A 26119-nucleotide genomic window follows, 5' to 3' on the forward strand; every position below is an offset into this window, starting at 1 on the left:
TTCATTTTATTTCATCTCAAAATACTTGTCATTTTATTTCCAGGGCCTGGCCTGGTCAGTACTTGTATTTTATTCTTTTATTACCCATTTATTTTTATATTTACATTAGGATTTATTTTACATTTTAATAATTATTTTTTTTTCTTTTTAGACTGTTGGTGGGCTATAGTAGCTGCTGGGGCTATTGAATCACTCTACAATATTGTTTACAAGGGTGAATACAAAAATATCCTCCAAGCTTCACCCCAACATCTTATAGATTGTCTTAATCTTAATCCAAAAAATATAGCTCCAAAGGAATGTTATACCTCATCACCAAGAAAAGCTTTTCAGTGGATCATATCTAACCAAGGAATTGCTAAGGAAAAAGATTACAAATTTAATGCTCAAAGGAGGAAATTGCAAAAAAATCACCACAAAGATTTCTTTTAAAACTCATTAATTTAATATTTTTTTTCATTTATTTTTTCATATGGTATAACTGATGATGTATTTTATTAATTGTAGCAATTGATCAAGATTAAAGAATATGAGAAGGTAAATATTGAAAACCTATCTTCAAAAATAGAGGATCAACGCATAACGGGTGGTATAAGAGTTACTAACGAGTTAAAATGTATGAGAAATGTAAGTAACTTAATTTTTTTAATAAATAAAATATTATATATTTTAGTTAATTTGAGTAACATTCTCCTTTTTTTTTTTTGTTGTAGGAAATATATTATGGTACTGAACTGTTCAATGAAGACATCAACGATCTTTTTTGGCATGCTATTCTGATCGTTGGTTATGGAAAAGATAACCACGGAAAAAAATATTGGATCATTGCATCTAATAACGAGGCAGGGGCTGTAGGAGAGGGTGGCTCCGACCATGGGGAAGAAAAAGAGGGAAATGATAGAAAAAGATAGAAAAACAGTGACAGATTTCCTTCCCTCTTCCTTTCATCTCGTCACTCATTCTTTTTTTTTTCTCTCTTTGCCACAGGTCTCTTCTTGTTCTTGCATAAGCTCAAGGTACGCCATTCCTTTTCTCTGTTTTTTCTTTTCATTTTTTCTTCTCTTCTCTTTTCTTGCTCCTTGTTCTTGCATGAGCTCTGTTTTTTCTTTCCTTTTAATTTTTTATTTTCTTTTCTTGTTATTATAGTTAAGCCTAAAAATCAAATTCTAAAAATAAGAGTGGACATTAAATGGGAATAGAACTTAAATTCTGTTATTATTTATTCCGTTAGAGACTGAAGTTGGATCCAAAATCATATTTGTAAATATCTTAGTCCATATATATAACTCATGTATATATTTTTGGCAGTTGACTTTGAGAGAGGTAGAACAAAATAAGATAGATTTTTTCTTTTGAGATATGAACTTTCATTATTTTTTTATTTGATCATATCATTAGAACAATCGACTAAACTATATTATTATTGAATTGTTAATATGTTATTTTTTAAATAATGGTAGTCTAACCATCTTTTTTAAATTCTGCAGAATCCATTATGGATGAGTTACAGGTTAAAACATACTCATTATCAAATTAATAAATTTATGAAAATGAGTACATTTAACTACAATTTTACTCCATCTATATTTAAAATGGCAGGAAGAATATTTTGATTGGCGTTACCATAACGTTCTCACTCCAGTTCGAAATCAAAGTATTAGTTATTTTTTTATTACGTATATATTTTCATATTTATATTAAGATTTATTTTGTATTTTATTCTTTTATTACCCATTTATTTTTATATTTACATTAGGATTTATTTTACATTTTAATAATTTTTTTTTTCTTTTTAGACTGTTGTTGGGCTATAGTAGCTGGGGCTATTGAATCACTCTACAATATTCTTTACAAGGGTGAATACAAAAATATCCTCCAAGCTTCACCCCAACATCTTATAGATTGTCTTAATCTTAATCCAAAAAATATAGCTCGAAAAGAATGTTATACCTCATCACCAAGAAAAGCTTTTCAGTGGATCATATCTAACCAAGGAATTGCTAAGGAAAAAGATTACAAATTTAATGCTCAGAGGAGGAAATTGCAAAAAAATCACCACAGTAAGATTTCTTTTAAAACTCATTAATTTAATATTTTTTTTCATTTATTTTTTCATATGGTATAACTGATGATGTATTTTATTAATTGTAGCAATTGATAAAGATTAAAGAATATGAGAAGGTAAATATTGAAAACCTATCTTCAAAAATAGAGGATCAACGCATAACGGGTGGTATAAGAGTTACTGACGAGTTAAAATGTATGAGAAATGTAAGTAACTTAATTTTTTTAATAAATAAAATATTATATATTTTAGTTAATTTAAGTAACATTCTCCTCTTTTTTTGTTGTAGGAAATATATTATGGTACTGAACTGTTAAATGAAGACATTAACGATCTTTTTTGGCATGCTATTCTGATCGTTGGTTATGGAAAAGATAACCACGGAAAAAAATATTGGATCATTGCATCTAATAACGAGGCGGGGGCTGTAGGAGAGGGTGGCTCCGACCATGGGGAAGAAAAAGAGGGAAAGGATAGAAAAAGATAGAAAAACAGTGACAGATTTCCTTCCCTCTTCCTTTCATCTCGTCACTCAATTTTTTTTTTTTCTCTCTTTGCCACAGGTCTCTTCTTGTTCTTGCATAAGCTCAAGGTACGCCATTCCTTTTCTCTGTTTTTTCTTTTCATTTTTTCTTCTCTTCTCTTTTCTTGCTTCTTTCTTGCATGAGCTCTGTTTTTTCTTTCCTTTTAATTTTTTATTTTCTTTTCTTGTTATTAGAGTTAAGCCTAAAAATCAAATTCTAAAAATAAGAGTGGACATTAAATGGGAATAGAACTTAAATTCTGTTATTATTTATTCCGTTAGAGACTGAAGTTGGATCCAAAATTATATTTGTAAATATCTTAGTCCATATATATAACTCATGTATATATTTTTGGCAGTTGACTTCGAGGGAGGTAGAACAAAATAAGATAGATTTTTTCTTTTGAGATATGAACTTTCATTATTTTTTTATTTGATCATATCATTAGAACAATCGACTAAACTATATTATTATTGAATTGTTAATATGTTATTTTTTAAATAATTGTAGTCTAACCATCTTTTTTAAATTCTGCAGAATCCATTATGGATGAGTTACAGGTTAAAACATACTCATTATCAAATTAATAAATTTATGAAAATGAGTACATTTAACTACAATTTTACTCCATCTATATTTAAAATGGCAGGAAGAATATTTTGATTGGCGTTACCATAACGTTCTCACTCCCGTTCGAAATCAAAGTATTAGTTATTCTTTTATTACGTATATATTTTCATATTTATATTAAGATTTATTTTGTATTTTATTCTTTTATTACCCATTTATTTTTATATTTACATTAGGATTTATTTTACATTTTAATAATTATTTTTTTTTTCTTTTTAGACTGTTGTTGGGCTATAGTAGCTGCTGGGGCTATTGAATCACTCTACAATATTGTTTACAAGGGTGAATACAAAAATATCCTCCAAGCTTCACCCCAACATCTTATAGATTGTCTTAATCTTAATCCAAAAAATATAGCTCGAAAAGAATGTTATACCTCATCACCAAGAAAAGCTTTTCAGTGGATCATATCTAACCAAGGAATTGCTAAGGAAAAAGATTACAAATTTAATGCTCAGAGGAGGAAATTGCAAAAAAATCACCACAGTAAGATTTCTTTTAAAACTCATTAATTTAATATTTTTTTTCATTTATTTTTTCATATGGTATAACTGATGATGTATTTTATTAATTGTAGCAATTGATCAAGATTAAAGAATATGAGAAGGTAAATATTGAAAACCTATCTTAAAAAATAGAGGATCAACGCATAACGGGTGGTATAAGAGTTACTGACGAGTTAAAATGTATGAGAAATGTAAGTAACTTAATTTTTTTAATAAATAAAATATTATATATTTTAGTTAATTTAAGTAACATTCTCCTCTTTTTTTGTTGTAGGAAATATATTATGGTACTGAATTGTTAAATGAAGACATCAACGATCTTTTTTGGCATGCTATTCTGATCGTTGGTTATGGAAAAGATAACCACGGAAAAAAATATTGGATCATTGCATCTAATAACGAGGCGGGGGCTGTAGGAGAGGGTGGCTCCGACCATGGGGAAGAAAAAGAGGGAAAGGATAGAAAAAGATAGAAAAACAGTGACAGATTTCCTTCCTTCTTCGTTTCATCTGGTCACTCATTCTTTTTTTTTTCTCTCTTTGCCACAGGTCTCTTCTTGTTCTTGCATAAGCTCAAGGTACGCCATTCCTTTTCTCTGTTTTTTTCTTTTCATTTTTTCTTCTCTTCTCTTTTCTTGCTCCTTGTTCTTGCATGAGCTCTGTTTTTCTTTCCTTTTAATTTTTTATTTTCTTTTCTTGTTATTATAGTTAAGCCTAAAAATCAAATTCTAAAAATAAGAGTGGACATTAAATGGGAATAGAACTTAAATTCTGTTAATATTTATTCCGTTAGAGACTGAAGTTGGATCCAAAATTATATTTGTAAATATCTTAGTCCATATATATAATTCATGTATATATTTTTGGCAGTTGACTTCGAGGGAGGTTGAACAAAATAAGATAGATTTTTTCTTTTGAGATATGAACTTTCATTATTTTTTTATTTGATCATATCATTAGAACAATCGACTAAACTATATTATTATTGAATTGTTAATATGTTATTTTTTAAATAATTGTAGTCTAACCATCTTTTTTAAATTCTGCAGAATTCATTATGGATGAGTTACAGGTTAAAACATACTCATTATCAAATTAATAAATTTATGAAAATGAGTACATTTAACTACAATTTTACTCCATCTATATTTAAAATGGCAGGAAGAATATTTTGATTGGCGTTACCATAACGTTCTCACTCCCGTTCGAAATCAAAGTATTAGTTATTCTTTTATTACGTATATATTTTCATATTTATATTAAGATTTATTTTGTATTTTATTCTTTTATTACCCATTTATTTTTATATTTACATTAGGATTTATTTTACATTTTAATAATTATTTTTTTTTTCTTTTTAGACTGTTGTTGGGCTATAGTAGCTGCTGGGGCTATTGAATCACTCTACAATATTGTTTACAAGGGTGAATACAAAAATATCCTCCAAGCTTCACCCCAACATCTTATAGATTGTCTTAATCTTAATCCAAAAAATATAGCTCGAAAAGAATGTTATACCTCATCACCAAGAAAAGCTTTTCAGTGGATCATATCTAACCAAGGAATTGCTAAGGAAAAAGATTACAAATTTAATGCTCAGAGGAGGAAATTGCAAAAAAATCACCACAGTAAGATTTCTTTTAAAACTCATTAATTTAATATTTTTTTTCATTTATTTTTTCATATGGTATAACTGATGATGTATTTTATTAATTGTAGCAATTGATCAAGATTAAAGAATATGAGAAGGTAAATATTGAAAACCTATCTTCAAAAATAGAGGATCAACGCATAACGGGTGGTATAAGAGTTACTGACGAGTTAAAATGTATGAGAAATGTAAGTAACTTAATTTTTTTAATAAATAAAATATTATATATTTTAGTTAATTTAAGTAACATTCTCCTTTTTTTGTTGTAGGAAATATATTATGGTACTGAACTGTTAAATAAGGACATCAACGATCTTTTTTGGCATGCTATTCTGATCGTTGGTTATGGAAAAGATAACCACGGAAAAAAATATTGGATCATTGCATCTAATAACGAGGCGGGGGCTGTAGGAGAGGGTGGCTCCGACCATGGGGAAGAAAAAGAGGGAAAGGATAGAAAAAGATAGAAAAACAGTGACAGATTTCCTTCCTTCTTCGTTTCATCTGGTCACTCATTCTTTTTTTTTTCTCTCTTTGCCACAGGTCTCTTCTTGTTCTTGCATAAGCTCAAGGTACGCCATTCCTTTTCTCTGTTTTTTCTTTTCATTTTTTCTTCTCTTCTCTTTTCTTGCTCCTTGTTCTTGCATGAGCTCTGTTTTTTCTTTCCTTTTAATTTTTTATTTTCTTTTCTTGTTATTATAGTTAAGCCTAAAAATCAAATTCTAAAAATAAAAGTGGATATTAAATGGGAATAGAACTTAAATTCTGTTATTATTTATTCCGTTAGAGACTGAAGTTGGATCCAAAATCATATTTGTAAATATCTTAGTCCATATATATAACTCATGTATATATTTTTGGCAGTTGATCCAAAATCATATTTGTAAATATCTTAGTCCATATATATAACTCATGTATATATTTTTGGCAGTTGATCCAAAATCATATTTGTAAATATCTTAGTCCATATATATAACTCATGTATATATTTTTGGCAGTTGATTTCGAGGGAGGTAGAACAAAATAAGATAGATTTTTTCTTTTGAGATATGAACTTTCATTATTTTTTTATTTGATCATATCATTAGAACAATCGACTAAACTATATTATTATTGAATTGTTAATATGTTATTTTTTAAATAATTGTAGTCTAACCATCTTTTTTAAATTCTGCAGAATCCATTATGGATGAGTTACAGGTTAAAACATACTCATTATCAAATTAATAAATTTATGAAAATGAGTACATTTAACTACAATTTTACTCCATCTATATTTAAAATGGCAGGAAGAATATTTTGATTGGCGTTACCATAACGTTCTCACTCCAGTTCGAAATCAAAGTATTAGTTATTCTTTTATTACGTATATATTTTCATATTTATATTAAGATTTATTTTGTATTTTATTCTTTTATTACCCATTTATTTTTATATTTACATTAGGATTTATTTTACATTTTAATAATTATTTTTTTTTTCTTTTTAGACTGTTGTTGGGCTATAGTAGCTGCTGGGGCTATTGAATCACTCTACAATATTGTTTACAAGGGTGAATACAAAAATATCCTCCAAGCTTCACCCCAACATCTTATAGATTGTCTTAATCTTAATCCAAAAAATATAGCTCGAAAAGAATGTTATACCTCATCACCAAGAAAAGCTTTTCAGTGGATCATATCTAACCAAGGAATTGCTAAGGAAAAAGATTACAAATTTAATGCTCAGAGGAGGAAATTGCAAAAAAATCACCACAGTAAGATTTCTTTTAAAACTCATTAATTTAATATTTTTTTTCATTTATTTTTTCATATGGTATAACTGATGATGTATTTTATTAATTGTAGCAATTGATCAAGATTAAAGAATATGAGAAGGTAAATATTGAAAACCTATCTTCAAAAATAGAGGATCAACCCATAACGGGTGGTATAAGAGTTACTGACGAGTTAAAATGTATGAGAAATGTAAGTAACTTAATTTTTTTAATAAATAAAATATTATATATTTTAGTTAATTTAAGTAACATTCTCCTTTTTTTTGTTGTAGGAAATATATTATGGTACTGAACTGTTAAATGAAGACATCAACGATCTTTTTTGGTATGCTATTCTGATCGTTGGTTATGGAAAAGATAACAACGGAAAAAAATATTGGATCATTGCATCTAATAACGAGGCGGGGGCTGTTGGAGAGCGTGGCTCCGACCATGGGGAAGAAAAAGAGGGAAAGGATAGAAAAAGATAGAAAAACACTGATGGATTTCCTTCCGTCTTCGTTTCATCTCGTCACTCATTCTTTTTTTTTCTCTCTTTGCCACAGGTCTCTTCTTGTTCTTGCATAAGCTCAAGGTACGTCATTCATTTTCTCTGTTTTTTCTTTTCATTTTTCTTCTCTTCTCTTTTCTTGCTCCTTGTTCTTGCATGAGCTCTGTTTTTCTTTCCTTTTAATTTTTTATTTTCTTTTCTTGTTATTATAGTTGAGCCTAAAAATCAAATTCTAAAAATAAAAATGGACATTAAATGGGAATAGAACTTAAATTCTGTTATTATTTATTTCGTTAGAGACTGAAGTTTGATCCAAAATCATATTTGTAAATATTTTAGTCCATATATATGACTCATTTATATATTTTTGGCAGTTAGATGAAGGTAGAACAAAATAAGATAGATTTTTTCTTTTCCATTATGAGACATGAACTTTCATTATTTTTTTATTTGATCATATCATTAGAACAATCGGCTAAACTATATTATTGTTGAGATTAATTGTTAATATATTATTTTTTAAATAATTGTAGTCTAACCATTTTTTTTAAATTCTGCAGAATCTATTATGGATGAGTTACAGGTTAAAATATACTCATTATCAAATTAATGAATTTATGAAAATGGGTACATTTAATTACAATTTTACTCTATCTATATTTAAAATGGCAGGAAGAATATTTTGATTGTCGTTACCATAACGTTCTCACTCCAGTTCGAAATCAAAGTATTAGTTATTCTTTTATTACGTATATATTTTCATATTTATATTAAGATTTATTTTGTATTTTATTCTTTTATTACCCATTTATTTTTATATTTACATTAGGATTTATTTTACATTTTAATAATTAATTTTTTTTTTCTTTTTAGACTGTTGTTGGGCTATAGTAGCTGCTGGGGCTATTGAATCACTCTACAATATTGTTTACAAGGGTGAATACAAAAATATCCTCCAAGCTTCACCCCAACATCTTATAGATTCCAAAAGAATGTTATATCTCATTACCAAGAAAAGTTTTGAGTGGATCATATCTAACCAAGGAATTGCTAAGGAAAAAGATTACAAATTTAATGCTTAGAGAGGAAATTGCAAAAAAATCACCACAGTAAGATTTCTTTTAAAACTCATTAATTTAATATTTTTTTTCATTTATTTTTTTATATGGTATAACTGATGATGTATTTTATTAATTGTAGCAATTGATCAAGATTAAAGAATATGAGAAGGTTGAAAACCTATCTTAAAAAATAGAGGATCAACCCATAACGAGTGGTATAAGAGTTACTGACCAGTTAAAGTGTATGAGAAATGTAAGTAACTTAATTTTTTTAATAAATAAAATATTATATATTTTAGTTAATTTAAGTAACATTCTCTTTTTTTTTTTTTGTAGGAAATATATTTTTTTTTGTTGTAGAAAATATATTATGGTACTGAACTGTTAAATGAAGACATAAACGATCTTTTTTTGCATGCTATTCTAATCGTTGGTTATGGAAAAGATAACCACGGAAAAAAATTGGATCATTAAAAATTCGTGGGGAGAAGCATGGGGAGATAGAGGTTATGGAAAAGTGAGTCAAGATGTCATCAATACTCGAATAGGTCCCGTGTATTTGTTCGATGGATGATGGTATCCAATAATAAAAAGAAAAAAGTCTTTGCTTAATTAGGAGAGAAATTATAAAAAGAATGTTGTTACAAACAACAATGTAATAGGGAGGTTTTTTTGACCAACTATTTTCTATGAAATTGATTACATTCGGTTTCTTTTTTATAGGCAAAATGGTTTATATATATATATATATATATATATATATATATATATATATATATATTTATTTATTTATTCATATTATTATATTTTTGGGTTAAAAATATATAAAAATTGAACTTTCGTACCAAACTTTTGTTAGTTATAAAAAACATCATTAAATTGATTCGATGAGATTAAACGAATACGGAGAGACGTAAAATTAACCATATTTCAACATCATACACATGATCCAAACCATCACACGTGTGAAATAATATTGCTGCACATCAAATCAAATTATTTTAAATTATTATTTGTCATTTGATTGGATGTCCTCCTCTCTACAAATACATGTGGTGATAATAGTTCTCTCTTTAAAGCAACAAATAGGTAAGGTAATAAGAATATAACGAGGTCAATTTCAAATTCTAATTCAATCATGTGTATGAGCATCACCCAACAAATTATTTTTAATACATTTATTCTACCAACAAATTATTTTTAATACATTTATTCTAATTTATGAATGTTTTTTTCACTAATAACTCCATTAAGTAGACTATGTAATCTCCATGTCTCACCCTTCCATTGGATGATAATTTGAATAACACACACCGGAGAGTTATCGACCCTCGTAGACGCCGTAGAGAATGAAAAGATGGGGAATACTTTAGCGGGTAGCGTATCCTCTTTTTGGAGTGGTGGCTAATCGACTTTTTGGAGTGGGACAGAATTCCACCATTTCTGTATAATACTGCAATGCTTATTACCCAAATGGCTTATGAGGATTCACTCCTTCTTCCACAATGTGTAGAATTGTATAATACTGCAATGCTTATTACCCAAATGGCTCATGAGGATTCACTCCTTCTTCCACAATGTGTAGAACAGGAAAATTAAATTGCCTTAGTTCGTTTGTATATTTGAATGTCGTTCCATCATAAATTAATCTATTGACAAAATAGCTTAAATGACTAAAGATTTTCGTTTGAAAGTTAGAATAATTAAAGAACATTTTTCGAAAAAACTCAGATCAGTACAACAAAGCCAAACTTGCACTCTTATGCAGCTTAATAATCCTACCAGTTGCAATTGTTGACAGAAATAAAAATAAATGTCTAAGTTGCAACTGTGGTTGACAGAAATAAAAATAAATGTCTAATTCCAAAAGCAAGGATCATAAAGATATATGGTTACAAATCTTATATATCACACCTTCATAGATTTTTATAGTTTAAAGTTAAATTAAGAATTAAATTTTTTTTTAAAGATGTATATTATTTTTTTTTTTTTAAAGATGTATATTAAATTTTTTTAAAGATATATATTAATTTTTTTTGAAAGATATATATTAGTAGAGGCAAGAACCAAAAAAAAGAAGATAATATTAATAAAAAATATTAAATAATTAAAAATATAAGAAAAATAAAAAATATTGAATAATTAAGAATTTGGGAGGGAGAAAATAGAGGTCATAAAAGAATGAATCAATGACATAGATATGCTTCTATATTAAAATATGCTTTATTTTAGTATTAAAAGTGATATGTTGCACATATTTGTGCTGAAAAAAAAAACCATACAAATTTCAAACATAGCACCAATAAAATAAAAAAAAGTTTGTAACAGTACAAAGTGACCTCATAACCAAACAAAATATTATGTTAAAAAGCTTGTAATGACTAGCTTATCTCTTGCTAATTAGAGGGCTTTGGCCTGCAAAGTTCAACTTCTATAATATCTTTGATAGGAATAGCATAATAAACTTTAGCTTGGAAGGTTATCGAGGGAAATTCTGCTGAAGTTCCAATCGGCTTCACATTAAATGTGATGTAATACATTGAGCCACAGCACCCCTCGTGATTAGCCTTCACAATGTCTACAACTTCAAAATTAGTTCCCTATCCATACAAGATAAAAGAAACATTTATAGAAGATGGATGGACATATTCTTTTTCACATGATAAAAGAACACGATAAAAAATACAAAATGGGCAGCCAGCAAGTTAGAACGATTACATTTTCGCTGTTGTAATGTTTGATAGCTTCATTTGCTGAGATTTGAACCTCTTTAAACAACTCCGGGAACCCATGCAATTTCATTGGAGTGATGAGACCAAATGCATAGACGGCACCAAAATATGGTACATCAAAACCCTGCATAGATCCTCCCATTTAAAAAAAGAGTTTGAACAGTGAAAAAATTAAGAGAAAATAATAAACCTGGGATTCATTGACAGCACAAAAATATTCCATCTCTTCTTTTTTAGTGATAGTATGGTAACCGTCTTGAAAAAATTCATCATCTGAATCTATCTCTTCTTTCTCTTCCTCCAAAATGTGGGATGAAGAAGCCATCAAATCCAGAAGTACCTTCGTCTGTTTTTTTTTGTTTAACTTAGTTTGTAAATAAAATTTAAAAGGATCCATAGCTAAAATCATTAAGGAACAATTAAGATTTACATGGTTAAAAATAAGGAAAATCAGCACACATCCAAGAGAAAAATCAATCAAATAACACAGCAATAACAAAAATGAGCCGAAAACATGAGAGGGGCATGAGATAATCGCAGTCATACAAACTTAATAAAGAAAATAAACAGAGAGAGGGTTACCAAATTGCCAAATACAAACAGATAAAAAAAAAGAATAGGAGACTTACGAAATTGACGAAGAGCAAACGCAGAGAAGAGAGGAAGGAAATGAGGAATGAAGATAGTAAGTTTTGAAGCCCTTCAAATAGGTTTGGGCGGGTGTTGCTGGGCTAAATAAACAGGCTTGGGAAGCTGGGTTAAAGAGGTAGGCCCATCAAAATGTTTTATCTATTTATTTAAATTAATAAATAATCAAATTTTATTTTACAACTCATTAATTTAACACATTTTTATTTAAGAAATAAATTATTTTATTTTATTTCTAAAATAACTTATGATTTTATGCACTCCTCTAAAACATCCATTTTTTTCTTCTATTTTTCAATATAGGAACTTTAAATATAAAATTTAAGGGATGTTGTACAACAAAAAATTGCTCGAGTTTTCGTGGATGCTTAGAGAAGTTTGAATCTCAGCCAAGGAAGCTATCAAACATTACAACAACGAAAATGTAATCGTTCTAACTTTCTAGTTATGTCCATTTTGTGTTCTTTTTTCATGTGAAAAAGAATTTGTCCATTCATCTCCTCTAAATGTTTATTTTATCTTGTATGGATAGAGAACTAATTTTGAAGTTGTAACATTGTGAATACAATCATTCGAGGAGCTGTTGCTCAATGTATTACATCACATTTAATGTGAAGCCTATTGGAACCTCAACATTTACACAGACAACCTTCCAAGCTAAAGTTTGTTACGTTATTTCCCTCTAATTAAGACCAATAATTTTTTTTTTTTGGTTCTACTATACCCTTTTATCATTAAAAAAAAAAAAAAAAAAAACTTAATAAATTTGTCTACCGAGACTGACTGCTTAATCTAACTCCAATTAGGCTAATATGATTGATTTAATTATAATATTAAGATTAGTCAGATAATTGTTGTGTAATGATTTTTTTTTAGTGGGAATTCAAATTTTCATTTATGAATGTTTCACATTTTATTTAATCATCTTATATTATTTTATGTCCATGGTTGATGATTGAGAGCAATTTATTATTTTATTAATACATTTTGGGTGTAGTGATGTGTGATGTTGAAGCTTTGGGTTGAGCTGTTTTTAATTGAAAATTGGCCGAACTATATATATGTGTTTGAAGGGTTCAAAGTCAAATCAAAATAATTAAATAAATAAGGTTACTTTAAAGATGGTATAATAACATTTTTAATTCATTGTCCATAATAGCGATGAACCTAAGTGTTAATATGTGTTGGACATAGCGCACAAAACTAGTACATGGATTCTTGTTTTTGTAAATTGTTTCAATTTGTAGTTCGACACCTCTTAAGTCGTGTTAGACATGCATATGAGAATTTGCAACCACATACGTCATAATCAATTTGTAGTCCTAGTTTGTTTTAAAAATATATATTTTTTAATTAAAAAAAGTTGCAATGTTATGATATTTCATAAATATTCCTAAATTATTGAAGTAGACATTTATAGAATAGTTTAACATAACTGTACATTTCACTTTTGAAATAATGACACTTAGACTTTCCACTCGATTTATCGTGTACATTTAATATTACAAATTTTAAAACAACATATATTTTTTAATCCATGAAAAAAAAATATTTATATATATAAAATAATCTTGATAAAAATTGATGGTAAAAATATCAACTTTTGAACCCACCAACTTGAGATGTGACTGAAGCTCAATAATTACTTGTTTGCCTTATAGGATTGTTTAATTTTTTTGTTTGCAAAAGGTAATAAGGCAATGATATCAATTAAAATATAAGTTGATCAAAGCTTTAAATGAAAACAAATGTACCTAAAATGAGTTCAAATTAAAAAGAAAAAAAGAAACAATTTTCTTCATAAAATCTCATTTAACATGTAACTAAAAGAAGATGTGGATTTATAAGTTCGGTTTATTTTCACATCTTTGCTTAAAGTTAGGTTCTTAGTCTATAAGTTTTTGCTTTATTCAAAGTTTGGTCCATCATTTTAAGAGTTTTATTATAGTTGTTTTTATTGTTAACGACAATTTTTATGTAAGACAGACAGATAGATTAGGCTTACTGGCCTAAAAGAGGCAACTTCGTGGAGAATTGCAGCTCCTTTTCCTATTCCCGATTCCTCAACCGACACCCTTTTCCTTCTTGCTTGAACTTACTCTCCTGTAAGAAAGGAAAGACGAAAGACGAAACTAAAGAAGAATGAGATTGAGATTTTATATTGACGGTAATTGTAATAGTTCAAGACCATCGTGAGTAGATATTGTGCGTTTTGACCCTTATATATCGTTGTCACATTCATAGTTTTTGCCTGTTACGAAGAGGTTTCCACATTCTTATAATAAATGTTTTGTTCCCCTCTCCAACTGATATGAAATCTCACAGTAATAAAATTCGAGTTATGTTGTATTGACTAGTAAAGAAAATCAAGTGCAGGTTTTTAGATAAATAAGAAACAACTATTGTACAAAACAAGTCTTGTCAAACATCTTTTAAAGCCCTAACCTCAAACACGTCCCTCGTGTTATTGAGAATAACCCGTTACCTCTTTACCCAAAAATCCACATGTTTTTCTATATTTTATTTACCTAACTATACAAATAACTAACATAACCGGTAAGAAAGAACAAGGAAGAATTTATATCAACCAACCAATAAAATATAATTATAATGTAAAATTGACTTTTGACTTAACCGTAAAAGCAAACAACTCGTGAATGATCGAACATGCAATAATTACATACATAAACACAACTTGTCCTATAACGTAAAAGAGTGCAACTTCAAATTTATAATAAAATGATAATGGTTTAGATACAGAAGTTTCGAGTGTGGTTGTAAAAAAAAAAACAAAAAAGAAAGGAAAAATTGAAATAAAAATTATAAAGGCCACAATAAAGCAGGTGGTTTTGGTATCCACAATTTTGAGTTTACCACCAACCATAAATAATTTGGATTTTATTATCTTCATGACGACCGCACTTTTCTCACCAACTAAATACTACCACACAAAATTATTTTATTTAATTTTATATTATAATTTCTACCAAATATTTTAAAGAATTATTTTTAATCAAGAGATCAATATTATAATTTTGAAATGAAGACAGCTTCCATAAGTAATTTAAATAAAAATAATAAAAATCCAATTTAAATATAGCTAGGTGGGACCTTCCACTATAAATCACGGGTTGCAAAAATCCAATATTCATTAAAAAAAAAAAACAAATTTACAAAAGAGACTATAATAAAATAAATCTTAACAATTTTATTAAATTTTAGGTTAAATAATAAATTTAGTCTGTCCTTACATTAAAATAAATTTTAATAAATGTCTAATAATTCTCCTATCTGATAAATTTATTATTTTTGGTAAAACATTGTATATGTTAAAAGATATATTAAAACATAATTAAAAATTTTGAGACTTATTTGATACTTTTAAGATTTAATTTTTAATTAGGTAGGGCGTGGATAATATAATAATCAATAAATAGTTTAATTCTCCCCATCGATATTAAATTAAAATTCATTTTTCTTATAAAAACGGAAATTAAATTTTCAGAACAGTCCAAGTAGCTGGGAAACCACTAATTTTAATTTTTGTGACCTACAAAATAATAAAAATAATAATAATAAATAATTTTCATGCTTACGGAAAGAAAATAAAAAGAAAAAGAGAAGCCACTAAAATCTGGAGAAAAGGAACGTTGAGGTTGAAAAATCATTGTTTTTTTATGTATGGGAACTACGCACAGCATTGAGTATTGAGCATTGAGCATTGAGCACTGAGCACTGAGAGCTGTTCCACCGCGACAGAAAGAAGAATCCATTGATGTTCTTAGCCCTCCGTCCAATTTTGGATATAAACAAACCTGGTCTTTACTTTGAATTTTGAACTTTGAACTCCTTTTCTTTCCTTTCTTTTTTTAAAGAAAGACATTCTTGTAAGCAAAGTAATTGGGTTAGCAGCTCAACCTCGTGTCCTTTCTCCTGCTTTTCTCCTGCCGGTGCCGGTGGGTCGGGGCCATTTTTCGAGGTCCGACAGACCCTGCTGCCTGATCGTCTCTTTCGTCTCTTCACTCCTGCTTCCGCTCTTCTAACACGACTCAGACTGGTAGGTGTTACTCAACATATTTGAATTTCTTTGTTTTTCGAGATTTCTGTTGTGTTTGCCTCGATCATATCTGGGAACCCTAGTTTTCCGTCTTCTCTTTGCGATTCCCTTTTGCCCTTTTCTTCTTCTGTTGTTTTGTTGTGTGATTGATGATGCTCTAGTCTTAATTTTGGATTTTCCGTTCGTTTTACAATCCTGTTGCGCCTTTGCTCGTCTCGAGAATCGTAATTACTCTGCTGTTGAGAATTTCTTCGATGGTAGTCGATCATTTCTTGTGTAGTTCTATGACTATGTTTGTTTTCCACCGGTCTCGCTAGTCATGCTGTTTTTTTAGGTTTAGGGCGGTAAATGGTCAAAGCACCTTGCTCTCTTGCACCTCTTCTTCTGTGTGCTGCGTGCGTTCGATTCCTTGCTCCAGTATGGAAGGACGCTGATCTATTTAGTAACATGCATGCTTGGGAACTTGATTCTTCCTGTTCAGTATATTTTATTTTTGTGACCACTATCATGTTCGTTTACCATATTATTGTGAATAGTTTTTTTTATCAGTCTGGTCCTGTGGGTTTGAACTGACTAAAGAAGGAAAATTCATCCCAAGAGGGAGAAAACTCACGAAGTACACAGTGTTCTATTTGAAAATGATATTCCAAAAGGCTTCCTTATAATCTTCACAAGAATCCTCACAAGTAGCTATGTATAGCATTATAAACCAAAAACGATACAAATCTAAGATACAAATTAAGTTCTATTAAACTAAAAATTCGGCTAAACTAATAATAATTAAACTATACTAATTTTCTATCATCTTGTCCTACATCAGAATCATTAGTTAAAGCGCTTTTATGATAGTCATGGCTGCTGTTTGTTCGGCTGATTAGAGAGTAGGATGCAATATCATATAAAAGATTGTTGGTGATGGTTAGCACTTAACATGTCAATTCTAGTTAACGTATCTTGTTGAATTATGGTTTTATAAGTTTCTGGTTATGTTGCCTTTTCAGATAGTAGCTTACAGGCTGCACATCACCATGCTCAAACCAACAGAAGAGCTGGGTAAAGATGAAAATAGGAGGCTTGAAGCAAGTGAGAATAATGAATATGTAAGGCTAGTCATAGCTAGTGAACCAAGTCCTTTGGAATCAGAGATTCTACAGCTTCATAATAAATCGAAAAGCGAATCATCCTTCAAGTGGTGGATCAAAGTCTCCCTATGGTGCATTATTATTATAGTATTTCTTCTTGCTTTCTTCAAGTGGGGAGTGCCATTTCTTTTTGAGAAGGTAATTCCTGTTAACTACATGGCCATTTCTTCTCTTTACCTACCTTTGAGCTGAACTGCAGAAAATTTAATCCAAGGTTGTTATTTATTTTTACAAGTTTTAATGCATGATATACTTGACCAGCTTATGCAACTAAGTTTGGTGGAGTGATAAGTTTAAAGATGGGTTAATCATATCCGCAACTTCTTGATCTCAGCTTGTAATACGGGCATTTGTGCTGGAAAAAGAAAGTAATTAGTAGATGATTGCATTAGCTGTGTACAAGATTAAAAAACATCTTACACAATCTAAGTTTGTAGAGATAATCTTAATCCCCCTGGCTTATTTCAGGTCATCCTTCCAATTATGAAGTGGGAAGCTACTGCCTTTGGTCGACCCATGCTTGCACTAACGCTGGTGGCTTCTCTGGCATTATTTCCAGTATTTTTTATTCCTTCTGGCCCTTCAATGTGGTTGGCTGGGATGATTTTTGGCTATGGATTTGGGTTCATTATAATAATGGTTGGAACAACAATTGGGATGGTCCTGCCATATTTAATTGGATTATTTTTCCGGGAGCGCATTCATGTAAGTAAGACCTTGATATATTTCCCAGTATATTCTTATTGAAACAAGGCTTTTGGTATTTCTAAAGCCAGCAAAACAGAATTACAAACTGTGGTTAACTAGTTAACCAATAATTAACACATATGTAAACAATTAGTAACTTCAATAATCTGAGAAACAGAATAGAATAGAATTTGTAATCCCATCCCATACTATATTGTCTTTCATTTGGTTCCCTGATCTTTGTTTATTCATGATTCTCAGCAATGGTTGATGAGGTGGCCGCAAAAAGCAGAAATGCTTAGGCTTGCTGGGGAAGGGAGTTGGTTTCGTCAATTCCGAGTTGTCGCACTCTTTAGGGTTTCACCATTTCCGTACACTATTTTCAATTATGCAATTGTGGTAACAAGCATGAGGTTTTGGCCCTATTTGTGTGGGTCAATTGCAGGAATGATACCAGAGGCTTTCATTTACATTTACAGGTTTCCTTCTTAGTCCCTTATATAGTTTTAACTTACCCAGGAATGGGAGGAAAGTTAATATGCTTGTGTGCATTATGGCAAATGAATTCAACCTTGTTTTGTATATTGAGAATATTTCCCTTGACTTCTATGCATTCATTTACGTATGCTAAATATCTCGGCTCTATTTTTGTGCAGTGGTCGGCTAATGAGGACACTAGCAGACGTTCAATATGGAAAGCATCACCTGACGACTGTTGAGATTGTGTATAATGTTATCTCCTTCATCATTGCGATCATCACTACGGTTATTTTCACTGTTTATGCAAAAAGGACGCTGAACAACCTTCAAAGGGCAGAAGATGATGGAAAGTATTCAACCTCCCTCCCTGGCAATTTTGAGGTCGAGAGTCTTTCCCACGAAAGGTACAAGTAGTTTGGTTTACCTACCATCTAGATTGCCATACTGGTGAACTCACTTGGATTAGATATAGATTAGTTCCTGCACAATTAACAATTAACCCAGAGGATTCTGAACAGTTCTTCCATTGAATTAAGTTGTTCTATAAAGGTTTTCCGGCTTGCTTTATAAAGTTCCCTAGGCTTAAAATATATTTATCCTACAAATTGTTTTCCCTGTTCCTTTCATCCTTCCATCCCCAACCGGTCTTTAGCATGCGGGAGAAAAGGGTTCATGTAAAGGAAATGGGTTTGTGTAAGTCTGGCTGATTTGAAACGAAAAAGAGAACAAAGAATGTTGTGATGATTTCTAAAGTAGTTTAATTGCTGTTTGCTGGCTTTGAAACTGTGTATTCAGTAGATGATTTTTGTATTGACAGCACTGGGATCAAATTTCAGGAGGTGGGAGTTTCTTCTTCTTCTTCTTCTTCTTCTTCTTTTTTTTTTTTTTTTCAAGATCTTAAGTATGAGCAGGGGGTTGCCATTAGACCTTAGAAGTACTAACGTCGAGAACTTTAAGTACTCGCATTGAGAATTAGAAGCACCATTGCTGAAATAGGTTAAATAAAAGTAAACCGTACGGGGTTCGCGTAAGACTAGAAACGATATAGAACTAAATGATTTTAGCCAATATAAAACTATATTTGTAATATGAAGCCTTACCATCCTGACTTAGAAGATGGATGTGCAGATCTCCTATCAATGTTATGAAGGAAGATAGAGCAGTTGAAGAAGTGGTAGCCCAGATTACCCACAAAATAAGAGTTGCTGGAATACTTGATAAAGTGGAAAGGCCTCCTAACCAAAGAGATCAGTTTAGAGGGTGAAGAAGACGTAGAGGTTGATCTGATTGAAGGCATCAATCAACGAGGAATTCAACTAACTTGGGAGAATGATGTGGGTATGCTTGTCTAGAGGTGTATTATTTGCCTTTGGCCCCAAGCTCCAGACATCTTCCTTCATATATAGATGTCATATAGTTAATTTGTAGTCTGTATATATAGAGTTGGAGCAAGTGACTTGGCTTCTCCTCCCCTTGCACGTCTACTCTTACTGTATACAGATGCAAGGTGCATAGAAATGTACTATAAGAGGGTGTAAGTAATCGTCGAACTGATTGCCCTGACTTATAATGTAGTTCAATTGCTATCAATCAAACTGTACTTTCCCTTGCCATCTACCAGGGAGGAGTTGTTTTCGAATGTTCTTTCCCCCTTTTTTAGATTGCCTACTATGCTCCGCCTAAGAATGGGAGTAGTCCTAGTTTCCTCCCCTGCATTTCGCTCGACAATGGCATCCTCCACGGCCACGAGCATGCGAGAACACTGAATCTAGTGTAGAAAGTCCAAATATTAGATCAAAGAAGGAAAGAATTATATATAAAGAGAAGAAAAGACTTGGAAAAGAAAACATAGCAACTTATTGTCCAACGTTTTCAACTCTACAACTGTGTGTGTTTAAAGAATACATTATGTACTACCTATATCACAAACTCCAAATCGAGAGTTGCAGAATAATGGATTAAAATAAGTATCAAAAACACCTATACCCTCTAATAATAATGTTTAACCATACTATTTTAACCCTCTCCTATAAAAAAAATATTTTAAGCAACTAAAGTAATAATATTTGACTATACTATTTTATTTATTAAAACAATTTGTTTTACTTACACTTGTTAGAAATTTTAACTCATTAGTAATTCTTGATCGGTACACTTGGCAGACATTTTACTTACACTGGTTAGACATTTAAGCTCATTAGCTTATTTTAACTCATTAGCTCATTAAATAAAAGAAGGTAAGCAAAATGTTTTTCTTGATCTAACATAAGAGCTACAAAAGAAGAATAACGTGAACGTATCTATCCTAGCATTGGTCTCATGGTCATCACAACAATTTCGTCATCTCGTCATCCGTACAATAGTTAGCCTTACTTTTACCTGAAAAATAAGAGTACAAGTGTTTTGAATATTTTAAGAAATATTTAGCAAGTAAGTTCATTATTGGGATCGAAAAATACGTAGCAAATAATCATGAGAGTTCTATGTGAAGAGAAAACAATGAAAGTTTCTATACGAATTATTTTTAAATTGGTTTTTTTCTAATTTTAAATAATTTCAATAAATGAATTATTTAGACAGTAAAATCTCTTATATTAAAATGTTTAAAAGTTCGAGAACATCCCCTAAATTTTATATTTAAAGTTCCTATATTGAAAAATAGAAGAAAAAAATGGATGTTTTAGAGGAGGGCATAAAATCATAAGTTATTTTAGAAATAAAATAAAATAATTTATTTGTTAAATAAAAATGTATTAAATTAATGAGTTGTAAAATAAAATTTGATTATTTATTAATTTAAATAAATAGATAAAACATTTTGATGGGCCTACCTCTTTAACCCAGCTTCCCAAGCCTGTTTATTTAGCCCAGCAACACCCGCCCAAACCTATTTGAAGGGCTTCAAAACTTACTATCTTCATTCCTCATTTCCTTCCTCTCTTCTCTGCGTTTGCTCTTCGTCAATTTCGTAAGTCTCCTATTCTTTTTTTTATCTGTTTGTATTTGGCAATTTGGTAACCCTCTCTCTGTTTATTTTCTTTATTAAGTTTGTATGACTGCGATTATCTCATGCCCCTCTCATGTTTTCGGCTCATTTTTGTTATTGCTGTGTTATTTGATTGATTTTTGTCTTGGATGTGTGCTGATTTTCCTTATTTTTAACCATGTAAATCTTAATTGTTCCTTAATGATTTTAGCTATGGATCCTTTTAAATTTTATTTACAAACTAAGTTAAAAAAAAAAAAACAGACGAAGGTACTTCTGGATTTGATGGCTTCTTCATCCCACATTTTGGAGGAAGAGAAAGAAGAGATAGATTCAGATGATGAATTTTTTCAAGACGGTTACCATACTATCACTAAAAAAGAAGAGATGGAATATTTTTGTGCTGTCAATGAATCCCAGGTTTATTATTTTCTCTTAATTTTTTCACTGTTCAAACTCTTTTTTTAAATGGGAGGATCTATACAGGGTTTTGATGTACCATATTTTGGTGCCGTCTATGCATTTGGTCTCATCACTCCAATGAAATTGCATGGGTTCCCGGGGTTGTTTAAAGAGGTTCAAATCTCAGCAAATGAAGCTATCAAACATTACAACAACAAAAATGTAATCGTTCTAACTTGCTGGCTGCCCATTTTGTATTTTTTATCGTGTTCTTTTATCATGTGAAAAAGAATATGTCTATCCATCTTCTATAAATGTTTCTTTTGTATGGATAGGGAACTAATTTTGAAGTTGTAGACATTGTGAAGGCTAATCATGCGGGGTGCTGTGGCTCAATGTATTACATCACATTTAATGTGAAGCCGATTGGAACTTCGGCAGAATTTTCCTCGATAACCTTCCAAGCTAAAGTTTATTATGCTATTCCTATAAAAGATATTATAGAAGTTGAACTTTGCAGGCCAAAGCCCTCTAATTAGCAAGAGATAAGCTAGTCATTACAAGCTTTTTAACCTAATATTTTGTTTCGTTATGAGGTCACTTTGTACTGTTACATATTTTTTTTTTTTTATTTTATTGGTGTTATGTTTGAAATTTGTATGGTTTTTTCAGCACAAATATGTGCAACATATCACTTTTAATACTAAAATAAATTTACTATTCATATGAAAGCATATAAATTTACTATTCATATGAAAGCATATTTTAATATAGAAGCATATCTGCTTTATGTCATTGATTCATTCTTTTATGACCTCTATTTTCTCCCTCCCAAATTCTTAATTATTCAATATTTTTTATTTTTCTCATATTTTTAATTATTTAATATTTTTTTATTAATATTATCTTTTTTTTTTGGTTCTTGCCTCTACTAATATATATCTTTAAAAAAAATTAATATACATCTTTAAAAAAAATAATAATATACATCTTTAAAAAAAAAATTAATTCTTAATTTAACTTTAAACTATAAAAATCTATGAAGGTGTGATATATAAGATTTGTAACCATATATCCTTATGGATCATTGTTTTTGGGCTTAGACATTTATTTTTATTTCTGTCAACCACAGTTGCAACTTAGACATTTATTTTTATTTTTATTTCTGTCAACAATTGCAACTGGTAGGATTATTAAGCTGCATAAGAGTGTAAGTTTGACTTTGTTGTACTGATCTGAGTTTTTTCGAAAAATGTTCTTTAATTATTCTAAATCCCACTCCAAAAAGTCGATTAGCCACCACTCCAAAAAGAGGATACGCTACCCGCTAAAAGATATTATAGAAGTTAACTTTGCAGGCCAAAGTCCTCTAATTAGCGAGAGATAAGCTAGTCATTACTTTTTATCATAATATTTTGTTTCGTTATGAGGTCACTTTGTACTGTTACATACTTTTTTTTTATTTTTTATTTTATGATGGATATAATATACAAACGAACTAAGACAATTTAATTTTCCTGTTCTACACATTGTGGAAGAGGAGTGAATCCTCATAAGCCATTTGGGTAATAAGCATTGCAGTATTATACAGAAATGGTGGAATTCTGTCCCACTCCAAAAAGTCGATTAGCCACCACTCCAAAAAGAGGATACGCTACCCGCTAAAGTATTCCCCATCTTTTCATTCTCTACGAGGGTCGATAACTCTCCGGTGTGTTATTCAAATTATCATCCAATGGAAGGGTGAGACATGGAGATTACATAGTCTACTTAATGGAGTTATTAGTGTTACTGAATTTCTTGTAAAAAAACATTCATAAATTAGAATAAATGTATTAAAAATAATTTGTTGGGTGATGCTCATACACATGATTGAATTAGAATTTGAAATTGACCTCGATATATTCTTATTACCTTACCTATTTGTTGCTTTAAAGAGAGAACTATTATCACATGTACTATTATCACCACATGTATTTGTAGAGAGGAGGACATCCAATCAAATGACAAATAATAATTTAAAATAATTTGATTTGATGTGCAGCAATATTATTTCACACCTGTGATGGTTGGATATGTGTATGTTGTTGAAATATAGTTAATTTTACGTCTCTTCGTGTTCGTTTAATCTCATCGAATCAATAACTAACAAAAGTTTTGTACGAGAGTTCAATTTTTATATATTTTTAACCCAAAAAAAAAATAATAATAAATAAATAAATAAATAAATAAATAAATAAATAAATAAATATATATATATATATATATATATATATATATATATATATATATATATTAACCATTTTGCTTATAAAAAGAAACCGAATGTAATCAATTTCATAGAAGATATTAATGTTTGTAAAAAAAACCTCCCTATTACATTGTTGTTTGTAACAACATTCTTTTTATGTCTCTCCTAATTAAACCAAAGACTTTTTTTTTTTATTATTGGATACCATAATTTATCTAACAAATACACGGGGCCTATTCGAGTATTAATGACATCTTGACTCACTTTTCCATAACCTCTATCTCCCCATGCTTCTCCTTTTTTCCGTGGTTATCTTTTCCATAACCAACGATCAGAATAGCATGCCAAAGAAGAGCGTTGATGTCTCCATTTAACAGTTCAGTACCATAATATATTTCCTACAACAAAAAAAGAATGTTAAATTAACTAAAATATATAATATTTTATTTATTAAAAAAAATTAGGTTACTTACATTTCTCATACATTTTAACTCGTCAGTCACTCTTATACCACCAGTTATGGGTTGATTCTCTATTTTTGAAGATAGGTTTTCAATATTTACCTTCTCATATTCTTTAATCTTGATCAATTGCTACCATTAATAAAATACATCATCAGTTACACCATATGAAAAAATAAATGAAAAAAATATTAAATTAATGAGTTTTAAAAGAAATCTTACTGGGGTGATTTTTTTGCAATTTCGTCTCTGAGCATTAAATTTGTAATCTTTTTTCTTAGCAATTCCTTGGTTAGATATGATCCACTCAAAAGCTTTTCTTGGTGATGAGGTATAACATTGTTTTGGAGCTATATTTTTTGGATTAAGATTAAGACAATCTATAAGATGTTGGGGTGAAGCTTGGAGGATATTTTTGTATTCACCCTTGTAAACAATATTGTAGAGTGATTCAATAGCGCGAGCAGCTACTATAGCCCAACAACAGTCTAAAAGAAAAAAAAAATTAATTATAAATCCTAATGTAAATATAAAAATAAATGGGTAATAAAAGAATAAAATACAAAATAAATCTTAATATAAATATGAAAATATATACGTAATAAAAGAATAACTAATACTTACTACATTCTCCTTGATCTCGAACTGGAGTGAGAACGTTATGGTAACGCCAATCAAAATATTCTTCCTGCCATTTTAAATATAGATGAAGTAAAATTGTAGTTAAATGTACTCATTTTCATAAATTCATTAATTTGATAATGAGTATGTTTTAATCTGTAACTCATCCATAATAGATTCTGCAGAATTTAAAAAAAATGGTTAGACTACAATTATTTAAAAAATAATATATTAACAATTAATCTCAACAATAATATAGTTTAGCCGATTGTTCTAATGATATGATCAAATAAAAAAATAATGAAAGTTCATGTCTCATAATAGAAAAGAAAAAATCTATCTTATTTTGTTCTACCTTCATCTAAGTCAACTGCCAAAAATATATAAATGAGTCATATATATGGACTAAAATATTTACAAATATGATTTTGGATCCAACTTCAGTCTCTAACGGAATAAATAATAACAGAATTTAAGTTCTATTCCCATTTAATGTCCACTTTTATTTTTAGAATTTGATTTTTAGGCTCAACTATAATAACAAGAAAAGAAAATAAAAAATTAAAAGGAAAGAAAAAACAGAGCTCATGCAAGAACAAGGAGCAAGAAAAGAGAAGAGAAGAAAAAATGAAAAGAAAAAACAGAGAAAAGGAATGGCGTACCTTGAGCTTATGCAAGAACAAGAAGAGACCTGTGGCAAAGAGAGGAAAAAAAAAAGAATGAGTGACGAGATGAAACGAAGAGGGAAGGAAATCCGTCACTGTTTTTCTATCTTTTTCTATCATTTCCCTCTTTTTCTTCCCGATGGTCGGAGCCACCCTCTCCTACAGCCCCCGCCTCGTTATTAGATGCAATGCTCATCTGCCAATTTTTTTCTCCTACCGCTAACTGAAGTAAAATGGAGAAAAACAGAAAAGAGGAAGGAGGAGGAAGAAGTATGAATTAAAAT

General features: G+C 29.8%; 3 protein-coding genes across 3 annotated transcripts; 2 read left to right on the forward strand and 1 right to left on the reverse strand.

Annotated features, from left to right (window-relative positions):
• Nucleotides 1-11027: 11027 nt before the first annotated feature.
• On the reverse strand, nucleotides 11028-12254 carry LOC111475320. Its single transcript, XM_023119865.1, has 4 exons — nucleotides 12065-12254; nucleotides 11626-11781; nucleotides 11422-11559; nucleotides 11028-11303 (listed from the first exon to the last, which is right to left on the reverse strand). The coding sequence occupies exons 2-4, from the start codon at nucleotides 11758-11760 to the stop codon at nucleotides 11100-11102; spliced, it is 477 nt and encodes a 158-aa protein (XP_022975633.1). The 5' UTR covers nucleotides 11761-11781; nucleotides 12065-12254; the 3' UTR covers nucleotides 11028-11099.
• On the forward strand, nucleotides 12057-20088 carry LOC111474761. Its single transcript, XM_023119688.1, has 7 exons — nucleotides 12057-12145; nucleotides 15697-16140; nucleotides 17142-17420; nucleotides 17751-17987; nucleotides 18231-18448; nucleotides 18626-18853; nucleotides 19578-20088. Exons 3-7 carry the CDS (start codon nucleotides 17169-17171, stop codon nucleotides 19711-19713), a joined length of 1071 nt encoding a protein of 356 aa, XP_022975456.1. The 5' UTR covers nucleotides 12057-12145; nucleotides 15697-16140; nucleotides 17142-17168; the 3' UTR covers nucleotides 19714-20088.
• A 1156-nt stretch (nucleotides 20089-21244) lies between these two features.
• LOC111475178 lies at nucleotides 21245-22411 on the forward strand. The gene is made up of 4 exons (XM_023119831.1): nucleotides 21245-21417; nucleotides 21700-21855; nucleotides 21922-22059; nucleotides 22173-22411. The coding sequence occupies exons 2-4, from the start codon at nucleotides 21721-21723 to the stop codon at nucleotides 22374-22376; spliced, it is 477 nt and encodes a 158-aa protein (XP_022975599.1). The 5' UTR covers nucleotides 21245-21417; nucleotides 21700-21720; the 3' UTR covers nucleotides 22377-22411.
• Nucleotides 22412-26119: the final 3708 nt, after the last annotated feature.

The sequence above is a fragment of the Cucurbita maxima genome, unplaced genomic scaffold (genome assembly GCF_002738345.1).
Source record: "Cucurbita maxima cultivar Rimu unplaced genomic scaffold, Cmax_1.0 Cma_Scf00001, whole genome shotgun sequence".
NCBI lineage: Eukaryota > Viridiplantae > Streptophyta > Magnoliopsida > Cucurbitales > Cucurbitaceae > Cucurbita > Cucurbita maxima.